The 23,254-nt window shown below is 48.4% G+C and overlaps 1 protein-coding gene across 2 annotated transcripts; it reads right to left on the reverse strand.

Moving 5' to 3' along the window:
• Positions 1–683: 683 nt before the first annotated feature.
• On the reverse strand, positions 684–22,875 carry LOC149335578 (regucalcin-like). 2 transcript variants are annotated; one of them, XM_089553839.1, is made up of 6 exons: positions 22,784–22,875; positions 8,178–8,361; positions 6,758–6,946; positions 5,771–5,989; positions 5,023–5,169; positions 684–980 (listed from the first exon to the last, which is right to left on the reverse strand). In XM_089553839.1, exons 2-6 carry the CDS (start codon positions 8,329–8,331, stop codon positions 775–777), a joined length of 915 nt encoding a protein of 304 aa, XP_089409965.1. In that variant the 5' UTR covers positions 8,332–8,361; positions 22,784–22,875; the 3' UTR covers positions 684–774. The 2 variants fall into 2 exon arrangements, with proteins under 2 accessions (XP_089409965.1, XP_089409964.1); XM_089553838.1 differs by lacking the exon at positions 22,784–22,875 and having other exon boundaries at positions 8,178–8,459.
• Positions 22,876–23,254: the final 379 nt, after the last annotated feature.

Genomic DNA, 23,254 nt, shown 5'->3' on the forward strand with positions numbered 1-23,254 from the left:
CGACAGGCTCTGAGCATACGGTAAAAACAAACATTGCCCTCTGCACAAGAAGTGTGCCTTCTGCTGAAGTGTCGCATCTTCAGAGAAAAGGCGCTGAATGAACGGAAATACCAAGCTGAATGGTCATGGGATCTACTTCCGGTGCTACTGTTCTACAGATCAATTTTGCAATAGACTGCAAGCGTTCCCCAAGTCCATTGATTCAGGTGACGATAGACATGCCACAGCACTTCACGCAGGGGAGTCCAGACATCGGCCTGCTGTTTGTGAGCACAGTGTGGGAGACGCCAGATCAGAAAAAGATTCATCACCTGAGGTGTTGTCTAAGCACACAGAAGTGTGCGTTTCTTGTAAGCATACACGAAACATACAATAAGAAAAAATTACCTCTCAATCCTGCGTTTATTAACGTAGAACTTGCGAATCCTTCCGACATCGAGAAAACACCGATGTCGGTGTCAAGACAGAACATAAAGTACAGTCACAGACAAAATAATATGGACGACGCTTCGGTCTTCCAACCCTTCCCTCGTGTTGTGTAACGGAGGCAGAAAGGTTTTCTGCCTCTGTGCACAAGCTGTCAAACAGCAATTACTTGCCGAGGTATCCATCACCCATAAATTTTCCTTAGGTAACGCGTCAGAAGAGTTTGGACTCCGAAGTTTGATCCTTACTATTCTGTACGCAACTATAAGAGTGCACCCTCTTCTGCTCGATGTCGGGGTGCTTCAGAAGGTCTACTCTGCTGAGACACAATTGTGTGCACTGTTGGTGTCACCGGTTGAAGGTGTGAGCCGCGAAGCCCTTAGCTCCAAGGCAGGTGACCTTGAAGACCGATCCGGCCAGGGGTTCGGCGCTCATCTGCTCGGGCGTAAGCCCCTTCCAGGCCGAGGTGACGTAGAGCTCGTCGTAGTTCTCACCCCCGAAGCAGCAAGAAGTGGTGTTGGACACCGGCAGAAGGACGGTCCGCAGCAGCTTACCTGAAAGTGCATAAATTTATCACGAGAATGGTAGTGACTAAATGCGTACTATAACAGCGCCACCTTGACCAGAGCCGTGCATACACAATTCATAGAGGGCCTCTCTCGATCTGTAGATATTGCGGGAGAAGTAACAGACTTCCTCACTTATCTGTCAGTCGCGAAATTTTGGATGCAGGGAAATTGCACAACTTAAATAGGCGTCGCCTGTAGATTCTGTTCAGTGCAGCCAACGGCAATAATCTTGTTTAGTTCCGATCTTTCTGCTTTTAGCCGCTGTTTCTACTTGTTGCTAACGACTTCTAGGATTTTTCTTCTAATTTTTTTTACCTGACTGGCGGTCAGGATATGGTCACGTATGTATGTTTTAATCTGGCGTCTTAGACCTTAACCACAACTTACCCATATTGCCTTGTCTTTGGAGCACTCACCTATTCCACACACTCCATTCACCACTCACCCATCCCACTTACTAACTCGCGCATTATCAATAATCGACTCTTGCGCAGAACATGCTCACCACCTCACAAAAACCTCTGGCGAGTGTTGGCGGGCTCCTGGCGCCAAATCCAGACTCACACTTGCCACCATCTTGCGCTTAGGCACACATTTTACTCTACGCGCTTCCCCGCTAATTGCCCTTTATGTGGCGCACATCGAACCCTCTACCATTCCACATGCGAATGCCCCAATCTGCCCTCTGTGCCCGCCATATCCTACGCCTCCATCTCCCAGTGGGCAGCCGTACAGTCTAGCGCAGCCCAGGCCGAGCAGCGTGACTTGGACGCCCCGGTCACCCAGATAGATACGGCAAATAGGTCCCTGGAATAAGTGCTTCACTCTCTGAGGGCCCCCCTCCTTACCTTTCCTCGTAATGACAGTTCTTCCTCTCTCGCTCTCTCCGTTCGAGGTAAATTACTATATGCCTCTCGTTAAATGGCGTGGGAGTCGTAACTTTTGGATTCTGAGTTTTGGAGCTCGTGGGGACCCGAAGCTCTTCACCATCATCACATGCTAAATATTTTATCTTGACCAGTGGCAGCCACTGACCAACAGCTGGACGTAATTTACGAAAGTGTTGCACTGCTCTATAAGAATGCGCGCAAGGCAGTAGGTGTGCAAGCATTAATGTTGCTCGTCAGTGACATTTCCCAAATAAAATAACGGCGTAACTCACTAAACGTTATCCTTTCAGGTCATCGATGTATTCTTTCAAATTCTCGTTTCTTTTTCCACGTTCTCTTGAAATGTGGACACGGTTGGACGTATTGCTTCGTGCACTCTATTTTGAAGAGCTTTTAAGGCAGTGGCCCAACCATGTTAAGCGTTGTTTTCTTTTCTGTTTGTTCTGTGCTCACCCCTGCCATATATCTGAGATTAAGACATCAGTATTTGTCAATAAATAAAAGAAAATAACTAACTTATAAAATGAGGAGTTAAACGTCCGAAACCTGCACAAGGGCTATGAAGGGCGCGGTAGTAGAGGGCTCCGGAATAATTAAGACCATCTGGGCTTCTTTAACGTACGCTGACGTCAAGAACACACCAGTGTCTGTTGCGTTTCGCCTCTATCCCAGCTTTCGCAACCGTGATGGCAACCGGGTGCTATGGGTCAGTAGCTGAGCTCCCTAACCGCTGAGCCAACGCGGTGAGGAAAAAGAAAAAAAAACTAAAATATGTAATTTACAAGGTCATAATGTGGGGCAGGACGTCACATCGTTAACAGCGTCAGAGGCTGTCAGCACCTACAGCGCTGCATAGAATTGGAGAGAACGATATACGGGGCACTGAAAGCTTCTTGCCGCATAAAAGCAAGATAGGCGAACGCGCTAATTTCTATCCGACTCGCTCGTTATTCTTTTGTTGGAGTCAGCATCGGAATTTCATGGCGCTCATATCTCTAGTCACGGCACAATACCCGCCTCTGTCTCGGCCTCATCTATCGGTCCACGCTTGACTGGTTATCTCTCTCGAGTCTTCAGTCGACAGTGCTGCTTTTCTGAGTTCGGCTCTCCCGTGTGCATCGCAGGCGTGGCCCCCACATGGTCGTCCTCCATTATTTTTTTTGGCATGGTGCCATCACTGCCACGCCCGATGCAGTGGGCGAAGGGGTCGCCAAAGAGAAGGACTGTCGCAAAATTCTTTTATGTTTTTTCATCAACTACGTTTCATCAGTTCCATTCCAATACGATCTCAGTTTAAGTATATCCGTGCACTGATAAATCATTTACAGTTAAGAATTCCAGGAGGCGGTCACGGTGGCGAGAAAGGTTCAATAACTGTCATCTGGACATCTAATACTGGACATCTGGCCCACGACCTGAGCAACGAAATGAAAGAGGTTGAAGAGGGGAGGTAGAAAACAATGCAGGTGAAGGTTGTCCAGTGTCTAGGACGAGCGTGGTAGGATCCAATTTCATTCAAGATAAGATATACGCACTTTTCACGCAACTTGTGAAGAGATGTTCTTCGATGCCCTTCTGGTCAACGCTAGATCAAAGCAACTAGTCAGAGAAACATTGTAAGAGTGGGGCATTTATCGGGAACGCAGACTCCTGACCTCATTACGTGACGCAAAGTAGGCCACAATATATGACTGAGAGACGAGGTACACCGTCGCTTTGTGGGAATAAAAGCGTCTCACTGCAGTCAGTTATACGGTTAGACACGTAGGCTCACACAACCGCGCACAGAAAGCTGCAGTTATGATTCAGGACGTCAGCGTCGTCGAGGGATTCAAGTCAGCTTGTTCTCGCCCATTTCGTGTCTCGTGCGACTGTGGTGCAATGGACTCGCATAAGATGTGTTTGCCGGTGTGTTCGATAGCGTGAAATTTATTTCATTTGTTCCACTCGACGAGTGTTATTTTAGAAAGTGTGAGAACAAAAACAACCAATGTAATGTAAACAAGGAATACCAATGCCCGAAGTGATAAAGTTTATCTAATGGAGCTAGGTAGAGGTAACGCCCCCACTACAAAGTCTTTACAGAAATAAAGCGAATTGAATATCCTTCTGTGGCTATAGCGACTGCGCCGTAACACTCACTACACAGGCGAATGCACACGTGCTTTCTCTCAGCGGTGATAAGACTTCCCAAGTCGTCTACGCAATCAGGTAGTGTTCCCAAGGAAAAGTACTCAGCCACATAGATATGTTATCGTAGTGCAGAGAAAGCATTCTCGATATCATTTCTTGGCCTTCGGAAAAATCCTCTTCACCATACGCCCCGGAGACCGTTGCGCGTCCCGATACAAGAGCAACGAAAGATAATACCGAAAAAATCCTGAATAATTCAGAGAAGTCAAAATCTAGCTGTGTACTGCAATAGAACACTCATGTGGTCAGTAGTGTGCCCCAAGTAAAACAAAAAACGGAAAGAGCTGCTTAATGTAACCGAGCAGAATATAAAAGGCCATATTTTTCAGTTTGTCTACACGACAAAAGAGCCCGTTTTTTTTTCCTAACTACCACAATGCATAAAAACCACCCTGCTGAAGTCACCTGGAAACCCTAGTAAAACCGAGTTTGCCTCAAGCGTGCGGTATTAGCACACCGAATGCGTGATCACTTTGGAACTTATCACTACCTATATACTAACACCCATCCCCCATAATTTCGTATACACTGCGTTCGAATTCTTGACTCCCTTTGACCGCTGCTGCGTTGTTCTCTTGGAATCCACTCCTTTATCTCAAGGGAACAGTGGTCATCTGTTCTCGTCAAAACGTCTCCTGTCCATTTCCTCTTTTTGATTTCAGCTGGAATATTATTAGCTAGTGTCCGTTCTTTAATACATTTAGGTCTCTCCGTATGCCCCAATCATTTTCCTTTATATCACCGAGACCAATAGGTGGCCTGATTCCCAATTTCGATGAAGGCGAAATTCTAGAGGTCCGTGTGCTGTGCGATGTCAGTGCACGTTAAAGAACCCCAGGTGGTCGAAATTTCCGGAGCCCTCCACTACGGCGTCCCTCATAGCCTGAGTTGCCTTGGGACGTTAAACTCCAATAAACCAAACCAAACCAATAAACCAAACTCACCCGTATCAGGATCGATGTTGATGACCCTCCCGGCAGCGTAGCAAGCGAGCCACAGCTTGCCATTTACATCCACCGTCATTCCGTCGGGGTAGCCGCATTCTTTGTACTCGTCCTTCGTGTTGAAGTCAACCAGTACCTGCCGGTTGGCTGCAGTTCAAAAAATTCACCTATAATAATGTGTCACTGACAACGAAATTCGAGCAGTCGCTGAGAAGTGCTCCCAAGGCAGGCACTAAGCCCGCAGAACCATTGTAGCCAAAGTACAATTCTATGTTTGCCTCTTTAAACCTGAGCTTAATTGAGCATCATTTGCTTATGTGTGGTTGCCGGTTGTATAACTGAAAGCGCGGTATATGAATAGCCAGGAACCTGGCGATCTTGTACGCCAAGCACTTGGTACCGACGTCATAACGTTGAGGTCCCTCGGAAGTGAAGCCGCCTTTCATGCTCCTTTCTCGATGATAACAATGTACGATTATTTGCGAAGTTCCTAACGTAAGCTTTCCTGGCCTCCACTTCCAAAAGCGCAAAATTGTAGCCAAAGAGCCTTTACTTATGCTAGAGTCATAATAGAACTACTCTGAAATGGCAGTGGGCGCGCCTGGAAAGATATCACCAAAGCGAAACGCCGTACGCTACCAATACGCCTTTACGAAAGTTGCGATAAACTTGCGAAGCTTTACCGACTGCGGGTTAACCCTAACTGCATCACTTCGATTATTGTTAATGTATTTCGGCGGTTACTCACAGAGCTGCCCGCTGGCGGCGTCGAAGCCGAACGAGTAGACGCTCCGTGTGAAGGAGTCGACGTAGAACATGCTGAGATTGTCCGGCGACCAGGTCATGCCGTTGGACAGGCTCACCTTGGTCACGTGGGCGGTGACCTTGAGAGTGGTAGGGTCGATGCTGAACAGCGATCCGTTCTCCTTCTGGATCAACTCCGCGTCCTTATGCTCTCCGGTTGTTCCTTGAAGAAAAACGCGATATTTAATTCATGCTTGTCTGATAATAATAATGGAAATAATATTAGTAATTTTTATATCATGACTGATTAAAGAGACTGCAGCTAGAACCTACTTGAAACGCAAAGGTTGGACTCAAGAACTCAGCACTGTCTATATAACAAGCAGTACCTCCCTTAAAAAAAATTTTAGACAGTCTATAGAGTGTCAATAGACTTCTGTCTATAAAGTCTGCAGACTCTATATAGCAAATCCTAGAGAACAGTCTATAGGCAGTACAAATTCTCTAGACAGTCTATAGATAATCTATAGATTTACGGCCATACATTTTTAGTAGACTTTTGTCTATAAACAATCTATAGACTATCAATATACTAAAAGAAATATCTATAGGAAAGCAATACAGTATATAAGAAGTCTACACACTGTCTATAGAGCATTTTTATAAGGGCTGTCGAGAAAACATTTCCAGATGCTAACATACCCCGTTAATCAAGTCAATAAAAAAAGCAGAACAGCGAATGCTGAGAAGGAACTATCACGCGACAAAATGTCTGCACCGCACGACTGAAAAAAACTTGCCAATAGCCTAAATCGAAGTTTCGTGACGTGAACGCAGCATAGTTGCAAAAATGATCAAAACGCTCGGACAGCTAAACCTTTTTGGACGTGATTATAAACACAGAGGATTACAGAGAGAAAACGGACTAAGTTTCCAGGGGTTCAGTCCCAATTAGTAATCAACAGCCTACGAGATCGCAGGAGTCCCGTACCTGCCCAAAGGCGACCGCTGACGTCACACTTGCCGTCGTTGAACTTGTTGGTAGGCTTGTCGTTGTCCACCTGGGTGAGAACTTCGGACTTCGACGTAGTCCAGTCGAACTTGCGGATTTCCCTGTCCAAGGTGATGACATTCAGGTTGGGATCGGACTTGTAGGGGATAGCAATGGTGACGAGTCCATCTGAGAAGTAGCGAAAGATACAGCAGGGTGTTAAAAAAATGTAGTAAAACATTTTTTGTCGAGTTGTTCAGGCGCATACTTTTGGAAGCCACCAACACGTGGTAAAGATGACCTGCGCAGACTTGAAAACTGTAGAACTAGTTTTAGTCATCCTTTGCAGCGATTTCTTTACGACGAACAAGGGAAGGCTCTCATCGTGTTCAATTCTTGAAAACCTGAACGCCAATGAAAGCGCTGCAAATTTTGCTGTAGGTCAAAACATGCATTTGACTTTATTCATCAGGCTGTCCGTGCCTTGCCATCGCTTTAGTTTCTTAAATTTTTTTTTGTTTGATTTCGCCACAAGGATAGCACTTTTCCTAGGCATTTGGAATTAGTGAGCATATGCTCACTGCTTTATATCTGTCATCACCGCGACAAACAACCTAATTATGCAATTTTTGTTGGTTTCGCTAGCTTAATGTTCAACACAGCGTTAGGAAAGCGTTGACACGCGTGCGTTTGACCGTCGGGCCCGACACCGTCAGGAGTAGGTTGAACCACCACTGACCATCTCATGTTCCAGCTGTTTAAGGCAAACTGCATGAAAAGAACCGATCGATGGCAGCCAGCTGAGCAAGAAATATTCTACACTATGTACATTGAAAGCTTGGCTGAACAAGAAGGTAAAAAAGCACGCATACAAGCAGAAAACAGACATCAGGCAGTAAAGACTTAAAATCTGGAACCGATCGTGCTTGTCCGATTCCGCAAAGTTCGCGATGTTTCCCGCCAATCTCCCTTATCAGCTTCTGTGGTCAACTTTCATCCTCAAAAAGTTGCTGACCATATTTACTCCTACGTACTAGCTTCAGCGGCCTCCGAAAGTCTATAGGCCACATCAGCAACAGCTTTACAGCGAAATATCGTTGAAAGACGAAGGTTCCCTTCTACTCTGTTCCCTCCACCCCGTCGGTCAACGTGCAAGTACAGCGCCTCGCTTACTGGCTGCTCCTGACAATTAACGAAAGCATTTCGTGTAAATTGCAGTATAAGCGGAAATTTCCACCTCCATTTACGACCCATTCACTCGATCAATAGACGCTGTAGCTTACTTGGTAATTCTCTTCATCGCTTACAAGCTCACTCAATAAACCAAAGCTCACTGGATGCAAATACAAACCAGTTTAGAACTTCAATAAACGGTCGCGGTATACGGTTAATACAGCTCGTTGACTCCTCAAGAAATTACCGAAGTGGATCCCGGATGTGTCCTTGGTGTGGACGTCAAGACGGCAGAGGTCTCCCACGGGGGCGTCAACGTAGAGGAGCGTCTTCGAAGCCGGGTCCCAGTGTGGTCCCTCGCCCAGTTGGGAGCGTCGGATGGAGGCCGCAGACACCGACATGTCTCTTCTCGTCCACCGCAACGAACTTTACTGCGAAACGAGCGAAGCGCACGAACAATTGAAACCCTCTTCGTATACGTTGAGCACTCCGCTGCCGAACCCACTCACACGGCGCGCTCCTGTGCTTAGGTTGCTCTCTATGTACCTGTAACCGCCGGCTGCGAGTGGTGCTGCGATCAGATTGCTCTCTCTCTCTCTCACTCTCTCAAGGAAGAGGCGGAGGAGGAAGAGGAGAGAGACTGAAGGATGGGGACGTGAGCATGTACATGCAGGGGGCGGCGGTACGACTAACCTGCCGAGTGGCGGATGGGCGAAGGAGGGATAAAGAAGTCTGCTGTGACCTAGGGGGCGCTGCTGCTACTGCTGCGGTCGCCTCTCCACGCTTTGTTATCTTTTTTTCTGCCCTGATACCGCTTATCGGTGGAGGTGGTTCGGCGTCTCGAAATAGCTCCTCGACAGTGCCGTAACAATCGTTGAGGTGACGGTGGTTCCGGAGGCCCCGTGAGGTGCAAAGCTCAAGTCACTGCGGCAGCAGAGCGCGCTCAAACTTTCAATCGCGATTGTTTTAAAGGGAATCTTCGCAAAATAAAGCTTGTCCGCTATCATCGTTATCAGTGAGGAGTGAAATGGGCAGATCAAAAGGTGCACAACGTTTCACCTCCTTCTGAGGAGGAAAAGTGAGGCTGATAGATGTAGCGTTCCCTCACCAGCTCCACAAACGTGCTCTCTTTGTTTCTGTAGGGTCACGCGACGAGACATGGAACACATTCCTTGGCTCATTCGTATCTTGCTACTCAAGTCCACTTGATTAGAACTTTCTTTAGCCAACAGAAGAGGGGGAAGGAGGAATATTATGTGGCGACATATTACACGGTGCCGTTTTCATTGAGAAAGTTCCTCACGACAGTCGAGAAAAGAACGGTGTATCATCAGTGTTAGCATGGTGCGGCCTAGCTGACGGGTTTAAGAATCAGTTGGGTCATGTTTCGGTGTACATTTTCTCTGTGCGCTTTTGAGTAAGCGTGAGTTAGTGAGTGAGTGAAATCGAGCTTCTGTACTGAGTTAGTGCGTGAGGCGAAACTCAAAGGCACCCGTGTGCTGCGCGATGTCAGTGCATGTACCCCCCCCCCCCCCCCTCCCCCAGGTGGTGTTATTCATTTCAAAACAGTGATCTCAAAGTCCTGTTCTATAGTAGACATCACGCGTTTAAATTGATTGACGGGAAAATTTCTAAATACAACCTAAACAGCAATAAATGCGTGTTTTTCTGCCGAATAATCATTAACGTACCCAGAAAGAGCAATAAAATCATTTTTTACTAATAGAAAATATTGGATGAAGCCGACCTGAATGAACCTAGAAGTTGTTAACGGCACATCACCAAGTTTCGGATTTCTAATTCGCGAAGTCACAGAGACCATTCTCGTTCGCTAGGACGTGAAGGACGTCTTGGTCTAGCAGAAGCAGCTCCCTATCTCTTTAGTTCGTGGCATGTGCGTGCAACGGACAGGGCGCGTTTCTGTTCAAAAGAATAGGTTATTCCGCTCCGCGTGCGCAAAAAGCAGCCCGTAGCCAACGGGCTCTCCTTCCTCGAAGCACTGATAAGCGCTCGCAGCCTCTACGTGAAAACAGTTTGCAAAGCTAAGCTTATACCGGCTTAGCGCATCAATCAGCGAAAGCTGTCATAGCTTTGCGCTATCCGTGTAGCTCTGCATTTGGCTGTGGAATCTAAATCGTCAGCCATAAGAGAAAACCTATAGCCGTGTTGAAGCCAAAAAGCTACATTTGATATGACCACCCGTCGGCTCGCACCTTTTCTCTCTTCCCATCGTGAACTTTCCTTCTCCATATAAACGCCTAAACATGGAGGGGGAATTTCCTCTCTCCACTGCGCCCCCTAAAAACCGTGACAAAACCCGTGAATTGAATTAAATTATCCTTACTTAAATTTATTTACAATTAAATGACATAAACCCGCTAATTAAGTTTTAAGGTACATTCTACGGCAGAATGTAGGACTGTGTAGTGTAGATGGATACGAGTGAAGAAAAAAAGTGGCGTTTCCCCGTCAATGGACCCCCCTTCCAGCTAACTGCACCGGCCGATGCTCACAAACCCGTTAGCGGGAGTAGCACGACAGTGCATAGAGTGGCGTGACAATCCGAGAGCGCACTATTCCCGACAATGCGGGGAGGCGACTATCCCCTTTTATCTGCCACTCCCTGCATTGTCACGATAATCGGCCGACGCCATTGACTGGAAAGGGGTCCTTTGACGAGGTAAGGCCGCTTTTTTCTTGAGCTGTGTCCGACTATTGCCAAACTAAAGATATAACGGCTTTCGCTGCAAAAATCGAGTCGCGTGCTGCCGCGGCGGCTCAGTGGTAAAGGCGCTCGGCTGCTGACTCGAAAGACGCGGGTTCGATCCCCCGGCCGCGGCGGTCGAATTTCGATGAAAGCGGAATTCTAGAGGCCCGTGTACAGTGCTATGTCAGTGCACGTTAAAGAACTCCAGGTGATGGAAGTTTCCGGAACCCTTCACTGGTGGTGGTGGTAAAACTTTATTTCCCACAGTAGGGGTCCTGAAGGACACTCGACTAGGCGCCAGGTGTAGAGGGCAGCTCCCACGTAGGCACAGATAGCCCGAAGCTCTCCGCCGCCGCGCGGGCCTCCTGGACAGCCCGAAGCTGGTCGTGAAGTGAAGCACTCTTTAGTACTTTCACTACGGCGTCCCTCATAGCCCGAGTCGCTTTGGGACGTTAAACTCCTATAAAATATAAACTGAGTAGCCATAAATCGCTGTATGCAGGCATTGTCGTGCTGCTTTCACCGACCTCACCCTACCCGCGGGTGAGTCACAAACTCATTTCAGACATGTTGTCTCGTAATGTTCCATGAAAAATTGTCTTTGTTTCTGTGAATGAACAGCGTTCACGTCCAGGGTGCAGACACCTCAAGCCATTTCGGGTCTGTGACGAGGTTGTTTTCGCCCGCTGCTTTATTGTACCGGACGACGGTATTTTTATCTATAGCTCTGTGCAGCGGAACCAGTACAGCTGCCGCGCTTATTCCTGTCCGGAATTCCATGTCCACAGCCAAAGTACCCGCAATATTTGTGGCTCAAAATGGCGTCTTACGATTGAACAATGGCTGTCGCCACCCTGAACGGCAACGTTGACATCGAGCCAGAATAATTGGCTCTGTTTCAATTAGTATAATAGGGTCACGTACGCGCATTGACTAGTGACTATACCACGAGTGAAAAGAGCCCTGCAGCGGCTGTGACGAAAGCGTTAACGGAGCATAAATGTGCACGTACAGGTCCAAGTAATGTGAAAGGCAGCTGTTTATGACGCCACAAACAATGAACCCGCAGCAAAAAATCTGGTTTATAAAGGTAAATTATGATTTTTCTATGCATTTATCCCCTAGACGCCTCATCCGCTGAGTGCTATGCCAAGTGCGATATCGAAGTATAAGTAAATTGAATTCTACTGAGTGAACCTATTTTTTCGTATTGTTCATAGCTGCGCACCTGCGAAAGCCATATTTCGCATTGATCTCGACGCTGCCCTGTGCATCGTACAGCACCAGGACGCTGGGTGAATTTGAGACTACGGTCATGGTGGCAAGCAGTCCTTAAACGGGTAGCGATTCCAAATGTTTCGTAGTGTGTTGTTGCTTGCAAGATGCATAATACGTTCGTAAACACGGCTCACTACATAAGATTCGCCTGCACACGGTAAATACATTAAAATTTAATTTCTTTTTCATGTAGTTCTTGTTTCGGTTGTAGCAATGGAGTGGTGGTTCTGACGTCACAATTAAGTATGAGATCACGTGAAGCATACAAGAACTGTAAAAAATATAGCCGATTTTTGTTAACAGGCTGTCTCCCCCCCCCCCTTTAAAGGGGCCCAGAAACACAATCTTAGTTAAAGGGAAGCTGAAGAGTTTTTCGAATTCATTAAAATGCTCACGTGTGGATGTGGGAACTTTATAAATCATGCGGGTGAAATTTTTTTACAGATTCGTAACTTAGGAGCGACGTAATCGCCGTTTAAAATTACGCGGTAGCTCCGCCCCCCGCGGTCCGCCGAGCGCTGCTGATGACCCTGACGATGCGAGCCAAAACCGGAAACCGCGGAGTGGTGACGTAAACACTGGTGATCCGTCGCTTCACAGCCTCCGCCGCCGTGCTTGTTTCTGCGTGCGTGCCATCATAAACTGCTTCGAGCGGCCGTGTGGTTATTTATTTGTGCGTTTTTATGTTTGTCGTGAGGTACAGAAAGGTGTGCAGCATCGAATGAAGCGGTAGACCGATCATGCCGGCGTTCTGCGCAGCCCTCGGCTGCACGAACATCCGCGGCCGCGACGATGTGGTCTTTCATTATTTCCCTGAAAAAAGAAGTTCTCCGCGAAGTAAGTCGCTGCTGTTAAGCGAATGGATTTCAAGCCGTCAAAGGCAACAGTGCTATGCTCTGGCCACTTTCGTGATTAGAACTATCACCAGAGCCTGTCGACAATGCATTCACTGCGCCTGTCAACAGTCAGCTCGACTGAAACCCGGTGAAATACCGTCTGTTTTTTGATAATTTTATTAATTTCTTGGCAGCATCAGCAGTCTGCTTCATTCGCCTTAGGAATGCAGCGGACGGAGGAACACCTGTTTTGGAAGAAGAATGTTTACAATGACATCACTCAACTGCCAGGAATACATTTCTAATAACGCATGTAGTCGTAAAAAATTGCCGACTGCCGCATGGCTTCATACATTAATAAGAATATTATATAATTTTGCGCCAAGTGTGCTACAGCCAGCCTTGCGATTCGTCCTGCTCGGTTGCAGCACGAGTCCATCTAGTTGGTGAAAAAATCCCTGGCCGCTAGATCTGAGAACAAGCACCATGAAGGCGGCGCGAACGGACGAAAGTATTCTTACAAGGACTTGTAGCATGAACCAACTCGCCTAAACAAGGATTTTAATTTACTGCTAGCTCCCATCCTGGCACGCAAAACGGAAGGCGCACGTTTGTCACCTAGACGAGTTTTGTCGCAGAGCGCTGCGAAATTGTATGTTATGAATCGAGCCGGCATGCAGCTACTATGAAGTGGTGCAAGCATAAAATTTGCGTGCAAAAAGAGCCTGATAACTTATTTATTTTTATTTATTTATTAGTACCTCACAGGCCCCGAAGAGGATTGGGTGAAGGGGGGCAAATCGAAAAAAAGGTATATACAGATGGAAAAAACCGTAATATCGGTACAAGAACGCGGTACAAGTCAAATACAAGAAAGGAACACGAAATTTATACAAAACGGAGTTAAAATAACATCAGACACAAAAATAGAGAGAAAAAAACAACGAAACACGAACATGAGAAAAAAAAAGAGCAGCCAGGGGCAACAGAAGTGGTAAATGGGAAAACAACGTTAAGAACAAATGAATCTGTCGTACATTTCGAACATCACTATGGCAATAAATGTGCAGAGGATAAAAGTTATACGTGTCGATTAACGTATTTGAACATTGCTCATTGACGCAGTGCTGTGTGGACTTCTTGCGCATGCCAATGATCTTTGTGGATTACAAGCAGTTTTGGGCCAGCACTGACAAGCGGCAAGACAAAAATGCCTACGGTCGCATCCCGCTTACATTGTATAAGGAAAATTACGTCGGCCAGTGCTTTACCACATTTGCTCGCCTCAAAATTCATCCATTGTATCTCTGAATGTAGTTTGTCAAGAAAAGTATACTTACCAAAGTCATTTCCAACACGTGAAGATGCTGACACTTCGCTTTCGTTCGAGTCAAAATCACATCTTGCGCCAGCATCGTTTCTTTCTTGGAAAGGTTTGCTCTTTGCAATCGGTTCTAACATGTAGGGGATGACGCCAAGATACTCCGGGTAATCTTCGATGTGTTCCATCGTCGTATAAGCAAAATAACAACCTCGAACCGCCGAGCGCCGCGGTTCATGTGCAGCGGCGGCGGCCGAGCCGACCGAGCCAGCGCCATTGTTGACGTCACGAGGCGCCCAACCAATCACAGGCAGCAACGAGGCGCGCGAGCTAGCCCGAGGCTGCTGCTGCACTTCTCACCAAAATAAAATAGGTTTGCGCTTTGCTTTGCCTAATTTCGACGAGAAATTCGAATTCCGAGGGTGGAAAACTGTAAAGTGCATCTCTCCGCTCAATTTTTCTGGGAAACCTTTCAGCATCCCTTTAACTGTTTTGCCTGTTGATTGCATACAGTGAGTTATAATGGTGCTATTAGCGTCGGTAACACCGCGTATATTCCGTTTTTTAATATTTTAATGTCCCCCCAAAAACAACTTCATGGCTCTGATGGTGTCGCCACACAGTGGCGGGTTTTTAGCAGCGGATATGACATCACCTGGCGCGAGCTTGATGACCGGACAAACAGTAAATATACTGCAAATTGTGTGAATAAATAGAGAAACATTTTGTCACCTGTCTGCGTTTTATATTATATCAACAAAGACAATTTGTTTGTCTTAGATAAAAGCCCTGCAAGGCAAGTAAAATAAAAATACACCACCAGGGGCGCTCTGGCATGGAAACAACGCTGCCAGTCTCACAGAGAGCAGGCAACCATGGAGTACAAACTTCCGCGACGTGCTCTGGCTGGCTGTTTTGATTGGTTGCGCCACGTGCCGTCATTGGGAGAGCGAAATAGGAGTGGGAAGCCCCGCCAAAATCGAGTTGAGGGCAGCGTTTTTTTTGCTTGTATTTTCAAATTTCTTCATTGAATAACTCCCGTTCCTGTGCACCGATTCCTGTAGTTCTTTTTGACTCAGCATCTGTGTGACATAAAGAACCCACCTGAAGTATAGCCGGTATTCCCCCAGGCAGTGTTTCGCAGCCCCTTTAAGGCCAGGCCGGCGAGTAAGGGTTAAGGCGAATTAACCCTTTCAGGCATCATTCGCCATTTTCTTTTTTCAAAATGTTATTTTTCATCTAAATAGTTTATGCACGTCTGTGTCACAGAGGAAATCTCCGACGGTAATTCTTTTAAGGGCATATGTATAATATCTTACAAATTATCAATACGGCTGGAAATTGCACCATCTAAACACCTAGTTTTGTCTGATGAGCACTCGAGGGATCGTGAAATTCATATAGTTTATTTCGAAGATACGTCCGACACTGCAACGCTGAAAAAAAAAAAATATTATTACGGGTGACGTCTCCTGTGAGCACAAAGGCGGATGACGTCTTAAGAGGTTCACTGTATCGATAAGTATTATGTATTCTCTTCTTGAATATTAAAAACAGCACCCTCTTCAGATTAAAGGTTGATAAACTCGTCTCAAACACCGAAATCGGTGTCAAGTGTTGCATATTCCAGAAAAATCTCGTAATTCATGATGCACACAATCATGTACAAGCCGCTTTAAAGGGGACGACCCAGCAGTGATTACATTAACAGTTTTTGCATCTGTCACGGGATCTCACACCTGTACTTCACGTCGCGACCACCGTTCGCCCATTGAAAGCGGCACTCAAACTATATGCGTATACATAAGAGCGAAAATTGAGTTATAAATTATTTTCTAAACATAGGCGAATTCCACGGATCCACATGTTTACTAATGCCTCACGCAACACACAAAAGCAAAAAGCACACCTGCCGCCGCGGTGGCTCAGTGGTTATGGTGCTCGGCTGCTGACCCAAAAGACGCGGGTTCGATCCCGGCCGCGGCGGCTGGAATTTCTTTGGAGGAGATATTCTAGAGGCCCGTGTACTGTGCGATGTCAGTGCACGTTAAAGAACCCCAGGTGGTCGAAATTTCCGGAGCCCTCCACTACGGCGTCTCTCATAGCCTTAGTCGCTTTGGGACGTTAAACCCCATAAACCAACCAACCAAAAAGCACACCACGCAAAATTTCTTCCACCCCTTTAGCAAGGGATCCTTTGCAACTGCCGCAGAGGGGACGCTACTGTGGAGTGCTCGAAATTCATACCACCTACGGGGCATACAAAGAAGACCAAACGATAAGACATCCCAGACTCTGAGTGAACTCTTGCAGTCCCTCGACCTTGACCCTCTCCACTCTGTTCAATGTATGGGGCAGCCAAGGCACCCCTCATACTCTGCCTGTGAGATTGCCCCCAACCCATGGCAGTTCCCCCATACCCAACCCATCCCCCTCCTCATTAGAGGCCGCTGTGTGAGTTGCTCTGTTAGCTGGCCATACATGGCTAGTAGACAGAGCTTTCCGTAGAGCTCAAGCCCGTGAACTCTTGGAAAAGTTGGAACTCACCCTTGAGGACCTTCTTTTATTTTTTGCTTTAAGATTAAGTTTTTAGCACTACCACCACCTCTGGTCTTCATTCGTGTGCCCCCTTTCTGATATCCTCTACAGAGGGCGCCAAAGCGTCAGAATAGCTAATAGCGACGGCCGAGTTATTCACCATTAATCAAGAGAACGGGAGAACGAATATGAATATTTCGTTGCTCACTGGTTATGCGATGTTTTGCGCAGACACTTAAGGTGGTTTCGGGCCTTGGGAGATATCCAGCAACACGGTTTGTGCTACGAGTTGGTGCGACACGAAGCACAGCGAAAACAGGCCAGGGCAAATGGAATGTTCATGGAACGCACACACGTACAGTCAGTCTCCAGCACCTGGTTTAACACAGAGAGCCCGAGCGACATGTGCGCATCGTCAGCAGTGACATTTGTTGAACAACGCACAACTAAGATACAAAACAGGAAGGTTGGCATAATAAAAGACAACTAAAAGGAACTGGAAGGCAGAAAGGTGAATGTCACCATAGGCACACCGAGAGCCCAAGCGACTCGTGGATATCGTCAGCACTAAAAGTTGCTGAATAACGCACAACTGAAAAGGGATCAAAAAAAGGAAGGTTAGCTCAATGAAAAGGCAACGAAAAGGAACTGGAGTGCAGAAAGGTGAATGTAAGCACAGACACAAAATTATTGCGGCATCGCCAAAGTCAGCGCCGGACTCAACAACCGCGCAGACAAGTGCAGCTGTATACTCTTGGCGAATAACAAGAAAACAAAAAGCTATCGGCAAGACATAAAAACGCAGAAATTACTAAACACTAAAATCAAAACGACCGCACAGCCCGAACCATAGGTAGGTGGGAAAACAACTTTATTGCCCCACGAGAGAAATAAATGAAAGGTGGAAGGGAGAATCATAGCTGTCTGTTCGAGCGGTGCTCAATTGGGCTTTTTCCGGCCGCGGCGGCCGAATTTCGATGGAGGCGCCGAAATTCTGGAGGCCCGTGTACTGTGCGACGTCAGGGCACGTTAAAGAACCCCAGGGGGTCGAAATTTTCAGGGCCCTTCACTAATGCGTCCCTCATAGCAAAAGTCGCTTTGGGACGTTAAAACCCATAAACCAAACCAAACCAAAAAAATGCCAATTGGTTTTTGTGGAAAGCAAATGATGCAGTAACTGTCTCACATGTCTCGGTGGACACCCGAACCGCGCCGTAAAGGAAGAGATAAAGGAAAAAGTGAAATAAGAAAGGAAGAAAGAGGTGCCGTAGTGGAAGTCCACTAATCAATTTTGAAGAGAGAAAAAGGTGCCGTTGCGGAGGTCTCCGCAATAATTTCGACCACCTGGGGATCTTTAACGTGTACTGAAACGCAAGAGGCGCCCGTGTGCTGTGCGATGTCAGTGCACGTTAAAGATCGCCGGGTGGTAGAAATTATTCCGCAGACCTCCACTACGGCACCTCTTTCTTCTTTCACTCCCACCGTCCTCCCTTCCCTTAAGGTGCGGTTCAGGTGTACACCAAGATGTGACACAGATGCTGCACAACTTCCTTTCCTCAAAAACCAATTTTCCAATTTACTTCCATAAGACAAACCTCGTGGTGCGCTTCTACCGCACTCATCTTAAACCAATCTTACTCGAGTACCTTGCGCTCATCATAAAACGTGCGTCGATTACGTAGGTTCCGCATAGTACCTGTTCCGTGAATAAGCGCGCAGCACAAAATAAAAAAAATGGCTGTGTCTTAGCAAAGGTTAAGCCTGGATACCTCGAAGCGAAACGCTGCCGCGAGGCGGAGGACGAGCCGCTCGTGTAGTGAATACGGTGCTGTCTTAGAAGGTTGCTTTAGAGACGTACTGTGGCGTGCATTCCTTTCGGGTGTACAACAAGATATGACAGACAGGCATTTGCTTTCCTTGAAAGCAATTTTCATTTAATTTCATTTTCCTTAAGGCTCTTAAGGCGCGGTTCGGGTATCCACCGAGATATGAGAGACAGGCGTCGCTTCCTTTCCTTAAAATCAATTTTCGGCGCGGTTCGGGTGTCCACCGAGATATGACAGTTTCCTGGCGCACTGTCTGTTGCTTCTTGTTCTCCTTCCATGGCGAGTGTCTGCGCCTGTTCTGTTAGTGTTGCGACTGGGAGAAGGACGAAAAGGAAATTGCACTGGCCTGCCAACTGGCTCCAGCCGAGCCACCACCGCTGCCACGTGCAGATAGAGGAGAGTTAAAAGAGCAGAAAAGAGAAAAAGAGAAGAAAAGACGCGCGTCGCAGCAACAACCGCGTCCGCCGAAGCGGACGCTGGCTGAAAAAACAGATAAGCGGCCGTAGCCGCGATTCGTCACCCTGCGCCTGTTCTATGGGCAAGCGCGCCTTAAAAATGCGCACTGCGCACGGCTGCGGCGAAAGGTCAAACGGTGGCGAGGAGGAGAAGCGGCGGCGCACATGCGCAGAAGCCTGCGCCGTGCGTGACGTCAGTCCGGGGGATAAGGCTCACGCGAAGCGCGGTGTTGACGAGAGAGAGAGAGAGAAAACTTTATTTACAAAGGAATTCGGGGCACGCCCCAGGGTCCCCGCACGACCCCACTGCACTCAAGTGTTTATGTTCCTGAGGTCCATAACACTGGCAGCACGGCCGGTGGCGATGGTCTGCACGGCCGGGTCCTCCGAATGCAGCAGGGTCTCCCAGTCCTCCCAGGTCTTGAGGTTCTCTAGGTCCCGCGGGGGAGGGTCCGCCGGGCAGAGGGAAAGGATGTGGAGGGAAGAAGCGAAGGGTTCTGGGCATAGGGCGCAAGCAGGAGTGGGGAAGGAGGGATGATAGTGGGTTAGGGTAAGGGGCGAGGGGAGAGTATGTGTTTGTAATCTGCGCCAGAGTGTTGCGTGTCTGTTATCTAGGGAGGGGTGGGGCGGGGGGTAGAGCTGGCGAGAGGCTCTGTATGCCTGGGTCAGCTCACTGAATGAGTGCATGCGATCCTTCGTGAATCCCCGATCCGAGGCCACCTGAGCCCGGTTTAAAGAACCTCGGGCTAAAAGGTTGGCGGCCTCGTTTCCGGGATTCCCGGAGTGCGCAGGCACCCATATCAGCTCCACTTGGCGGGGCGGGGGTGCATCGGGCGAGTCCAGTATGCCAAAAGCAGGGACATGAACTCGGCCTCGAGCAAAATTTAGAATCGCAGTTTTAGAGTCAGTTAAAATATACCGGGCTTCCATGCGGGTTATAGCAAGTGCAATGGCGGCTTCCTCTGCAGCCTCTGGGGACGTATCTGGAGGGAGAGGCAGTGTGAGGAGGGTGGATGAAGAGGAGTCCACCGCAGCTGCTGTCGCTTCATCACCCGTGCAGGCAGCGTCCACCCATACGGCGTCCGGCTGGGGGCCGTACGCTCGATGGAGTGCCTTCGCACGGGCTCTGCGGCGCTGCTCATGGTGGGACGGGTGCATATTCCTCGGGAGCGGCCTGATGAGAAGCTCTCGGTGAAGGGATCGTGGGATGGCGAGAAGGGTTGGGTCGTTGGCCGGTATTTTGATTCCCAGGGAGTCCAGGATATACCGACCTGTGGAAGTTTTTGTGAGCCTGATGTATTGGGCCTGTCGGTGGGCCTCCACCAGTTCCCCGATCGTGTTGTGGAGGCCCAGGCCTAGTAATCTGTCTGTGGGTGTGTTGAGGGGAAGATGAAGTGCTACCTTGAATGCCTTGCGAATCAAAGCATCCAAAGCGTTTATGTCATGTTTGGATAGTTGTAAGTATGGGGTAGCGTACAGTACACGGCTGAGGACGAAGGCATGAATGAGGCGACATAGGTCGCGCTCCTTCATGCCTCTATGATGTCCCGAAACCCTGCGGATGAGGTGCGATATCGCGCCTGCAACCTGCTTGAGTTTCTTGAGGGTAGTGGTGTTTTTGCCATCGTTCTGGATGTGCAAGTCCAATACACGGAGGGTGCCAACCTCAGGTACCGGGTAACCATTCAATTCAATGGCAATGGGGGAGCGGGGACAGCGGTGGTTCTTAGGCCGGATGAGGAGCAGTTCGGACTTCTCTGGGGAGCAAGACAGTCCGATGGTCCGCGCGTAATTTTGGGTGAGGGTGGCTGCTTCCTGTAAGGTGTTCTCTATGTCGCCGTCACTGCCGTGGGTGGTCCACAGGGTGATATCGTCGGCATAAAGAGTGTGCTTGAGGTGGGGAATAGTTGCCAATTTCCGGGCGAGGGGTATGAGAGTTATGTTAAAGAGAAAGGGGGAAAGGACGGACCCTTGAGGGGTGCCGATACACTGAAGTGTGTAGGAGGTGGAAGACAGAGGCCCGAAGTGTATCTCAGCCGTGCGGTCAGTCAGGAATGCTTGAATGTAGGCATACGTGCGCACACCCACATTCAATGGGGATAGAGCAGTCATGATCGCCTGATGTTCAATGCGATCAAAAGCTTTGGAGAGATCCAAAGCTAAGACTGCCTTGGTGTGACCTGGAAGAAGCGGGTCAAAAAGGTCGTGTGTGAGTTGCAGCATGGCATCCTGTGCGGATAGATGAGGGCGGAATCCCACCATGCTATGCGGGTAGAGATTGTTGTCCGCCATGTGACTTGTGAGTCTCGCTAACACAACATGCTCGAGGAGCTTCCCGAGGCATGAGGTTAGCGAAATCGGGCGAAGGTTTTGAATGGTGAGTGGTTTGTTGGGTTTTGGTATAAATATTACCTTCGCGTGGCGCCAGGACTGCGGGAGGTTACCCTCCCTCCAGCACTGGTTGAAGTATTTCGTAATGTGGGTGATCGATTGGTCATCCAGATTACGGAGCATGGAGTTTGTGATTTGGTCTGCACCAGGTGCGGAGTTGGCGCGGAGAGTCAGGAGGGCCGCTCTGACTTCCGTCTCCGTGATGTCGGTGTCGAGTGTTGGATTTGCTTGTCCTGTGTAGTGCGGTAGAGGTATGGGGCCGCCTGGAGATGTGTACATGGTTTGAAGTGTGTCTAGAAGGGTGTCGGGATCGTCAATGTGTTCATGTGTGAGGCGTGTCAGCCTATAAAGCTTTTCGCTTCAAAACTATGTAAGTTCTGTTCAATTTAAGCTCTACTACAGTCGCAGTTCACGGAATTTCACTTTATACGCCGGGCTGGCTTAGTGGCTACGGCGTTCGTTCGGCTGATGAGCCTACGGGGGTGGGTTCAATGCTAACCGCTGCGGCCGCGTCTCGATGGAGGAGAAATACAAAAGACGCCCATATGCTGTGCGATGTCAGTGCAGGTTAACGATCTCCAGGAGGTCGAAATTGTCAATGCGAAATCATCATACGGCTCATCAGCAATGAAACCCGACGGCGTTCGTCTCGCATGCCGTCAACAGTAGACCATAAGATAGCAATGGGTGATCATAGGCAGTGACGCAGACATAAGACGAGACAGCAGTAGTTAGTGATAGTGGTAGTTTTGGTCATTAATTACAATAGCAGCAATAAAAGCCTTTATGTTTAAGTCCTTTAAGGTAAATATCTTCAGGGTAAAGACCTTTAGGTCAAACGCCTTAAGGGTAAAGGCCTTATGGTGTAGGCCTTCAGTAAATACCTTTAGGTCAAAGGTCTCTAGTGTAAAGGCCTTTAGATCAGAGGGCCTTTCGCATTCACAGCTCGAAAAGACCTTAAGTGCCCACCGTAACTTCTCCGGAGCCCTCCACTGCTGTACCAAATAGCCCATCACTGCTTATCCTCCGTTTTGACGTACTCCGGCTGCTCATTATGTACACTACGCAGGTCGGCAAGCCAGGAGGGGCCTTTTTGAAGCAGCGTACTTGCAAAACGGGATGAATGGTTGCCAGTTCTAAGTCGCAAACAGCAACGATTCGCGCTTTAAAAACAAAAACAAAAAAAAACTGTGGGGGGGGGGGCTTAGCTTTGGTTAAATCTGGTAGGTTGCGAAAGCGCGCAGCGCCTCCAACTGAAGGAACGCAGTGCGCCGCGTCTACAGGTCACGCGTGGCTACCGGCTTTTTGAGGAAAGGAAATGGCGCAGTAATTCTCTGTCATCTCGGTGGACACCCTAACCGCACCGTAAAGGAAGGGAGGAAAGACACCACCCGTTCGGCGCGATGCCTTGTTGTTGCGACTGAAAGAAAGAGAACTTGTAGAACGCCGCCGGGCTCGTCATTCTGGGGCATAGGCGCGTTGTTTAGCCAACCGCTCTTGCCTTTCTCTTCATCTGTCTCCTCGGCACGGCGCCGGCGTTTGCGCGCAGCACGTCGCTCCAGCGACGCCTTGACAACTCCTCAGACATGACTATAGACATGACTAAGCTGAGCGCGCCTGCGGCGCCCCGTGTATCCTCTCCTAGCGAGCGCCCTCACGCGGCGGGCCGAGGAGGCCGTCACGTGGTAGCCGCAGCGCCGAGCGAAGGAACGACTACGGCCTAAGAGACGAATTGGGGCCCCTGCTTCCTCTGGTCGTGACGTCAAGCTGTCACGTGGTCGTGCCACGTGACAGCGAAGGAACGACCTCCGCCGACGGCAGAAAAGTGCTAGCAATATTGCTTTCGCAATAAAACGAATTGGGTATGACGAAGGGAAAGGCCCAATAACTGTCTCACTTCTTGGTGGACGCCTCAATCGCACCGGGGTGGAAAGGATAAAGCAGGGAGTGAAATATTTCACAGTTTATCGGT

Source organism: Amblyomma mixtum, chromosome 7 (genome assembly GCF_055824585.1).
Source record: "Amblyomma mixtum isolate Tamu chromosome 7, ASM5582458v1, whole genome shotgun sequence".
NCBI lineage: Eukaryota > Metazoa > Arthropoda > Arachnida > Ixodida > Ixodidae > Amblyomma > Amblyomma mixtum.

Excerpts from the sequence above, each read along its gene's own strand:
- LOC149335578 (XM_089553839.1), bottom strand. The coding sequence starts at position 8,331 with ATGTCGGTGTCTGCGGCCTCCATCCGACGCTCCCAACTGGGCGAGGGA. Across the intron at positions 5,170-5,770 it reads CGCCGCCAGCGGGCAGCTCT|CCAACCGGCAGGTACTGGTT; the intron begins GTGAGTAACCGC and ends TTTGAACTGCAG. Across the intron at positions 981-5,022 it reads CAACATCGATCCTGATACGG|GTAAGCTGCTGCGGACCGTC; the intron begins GTGAGTTTGGTT and ends ATGCACTTTCAG.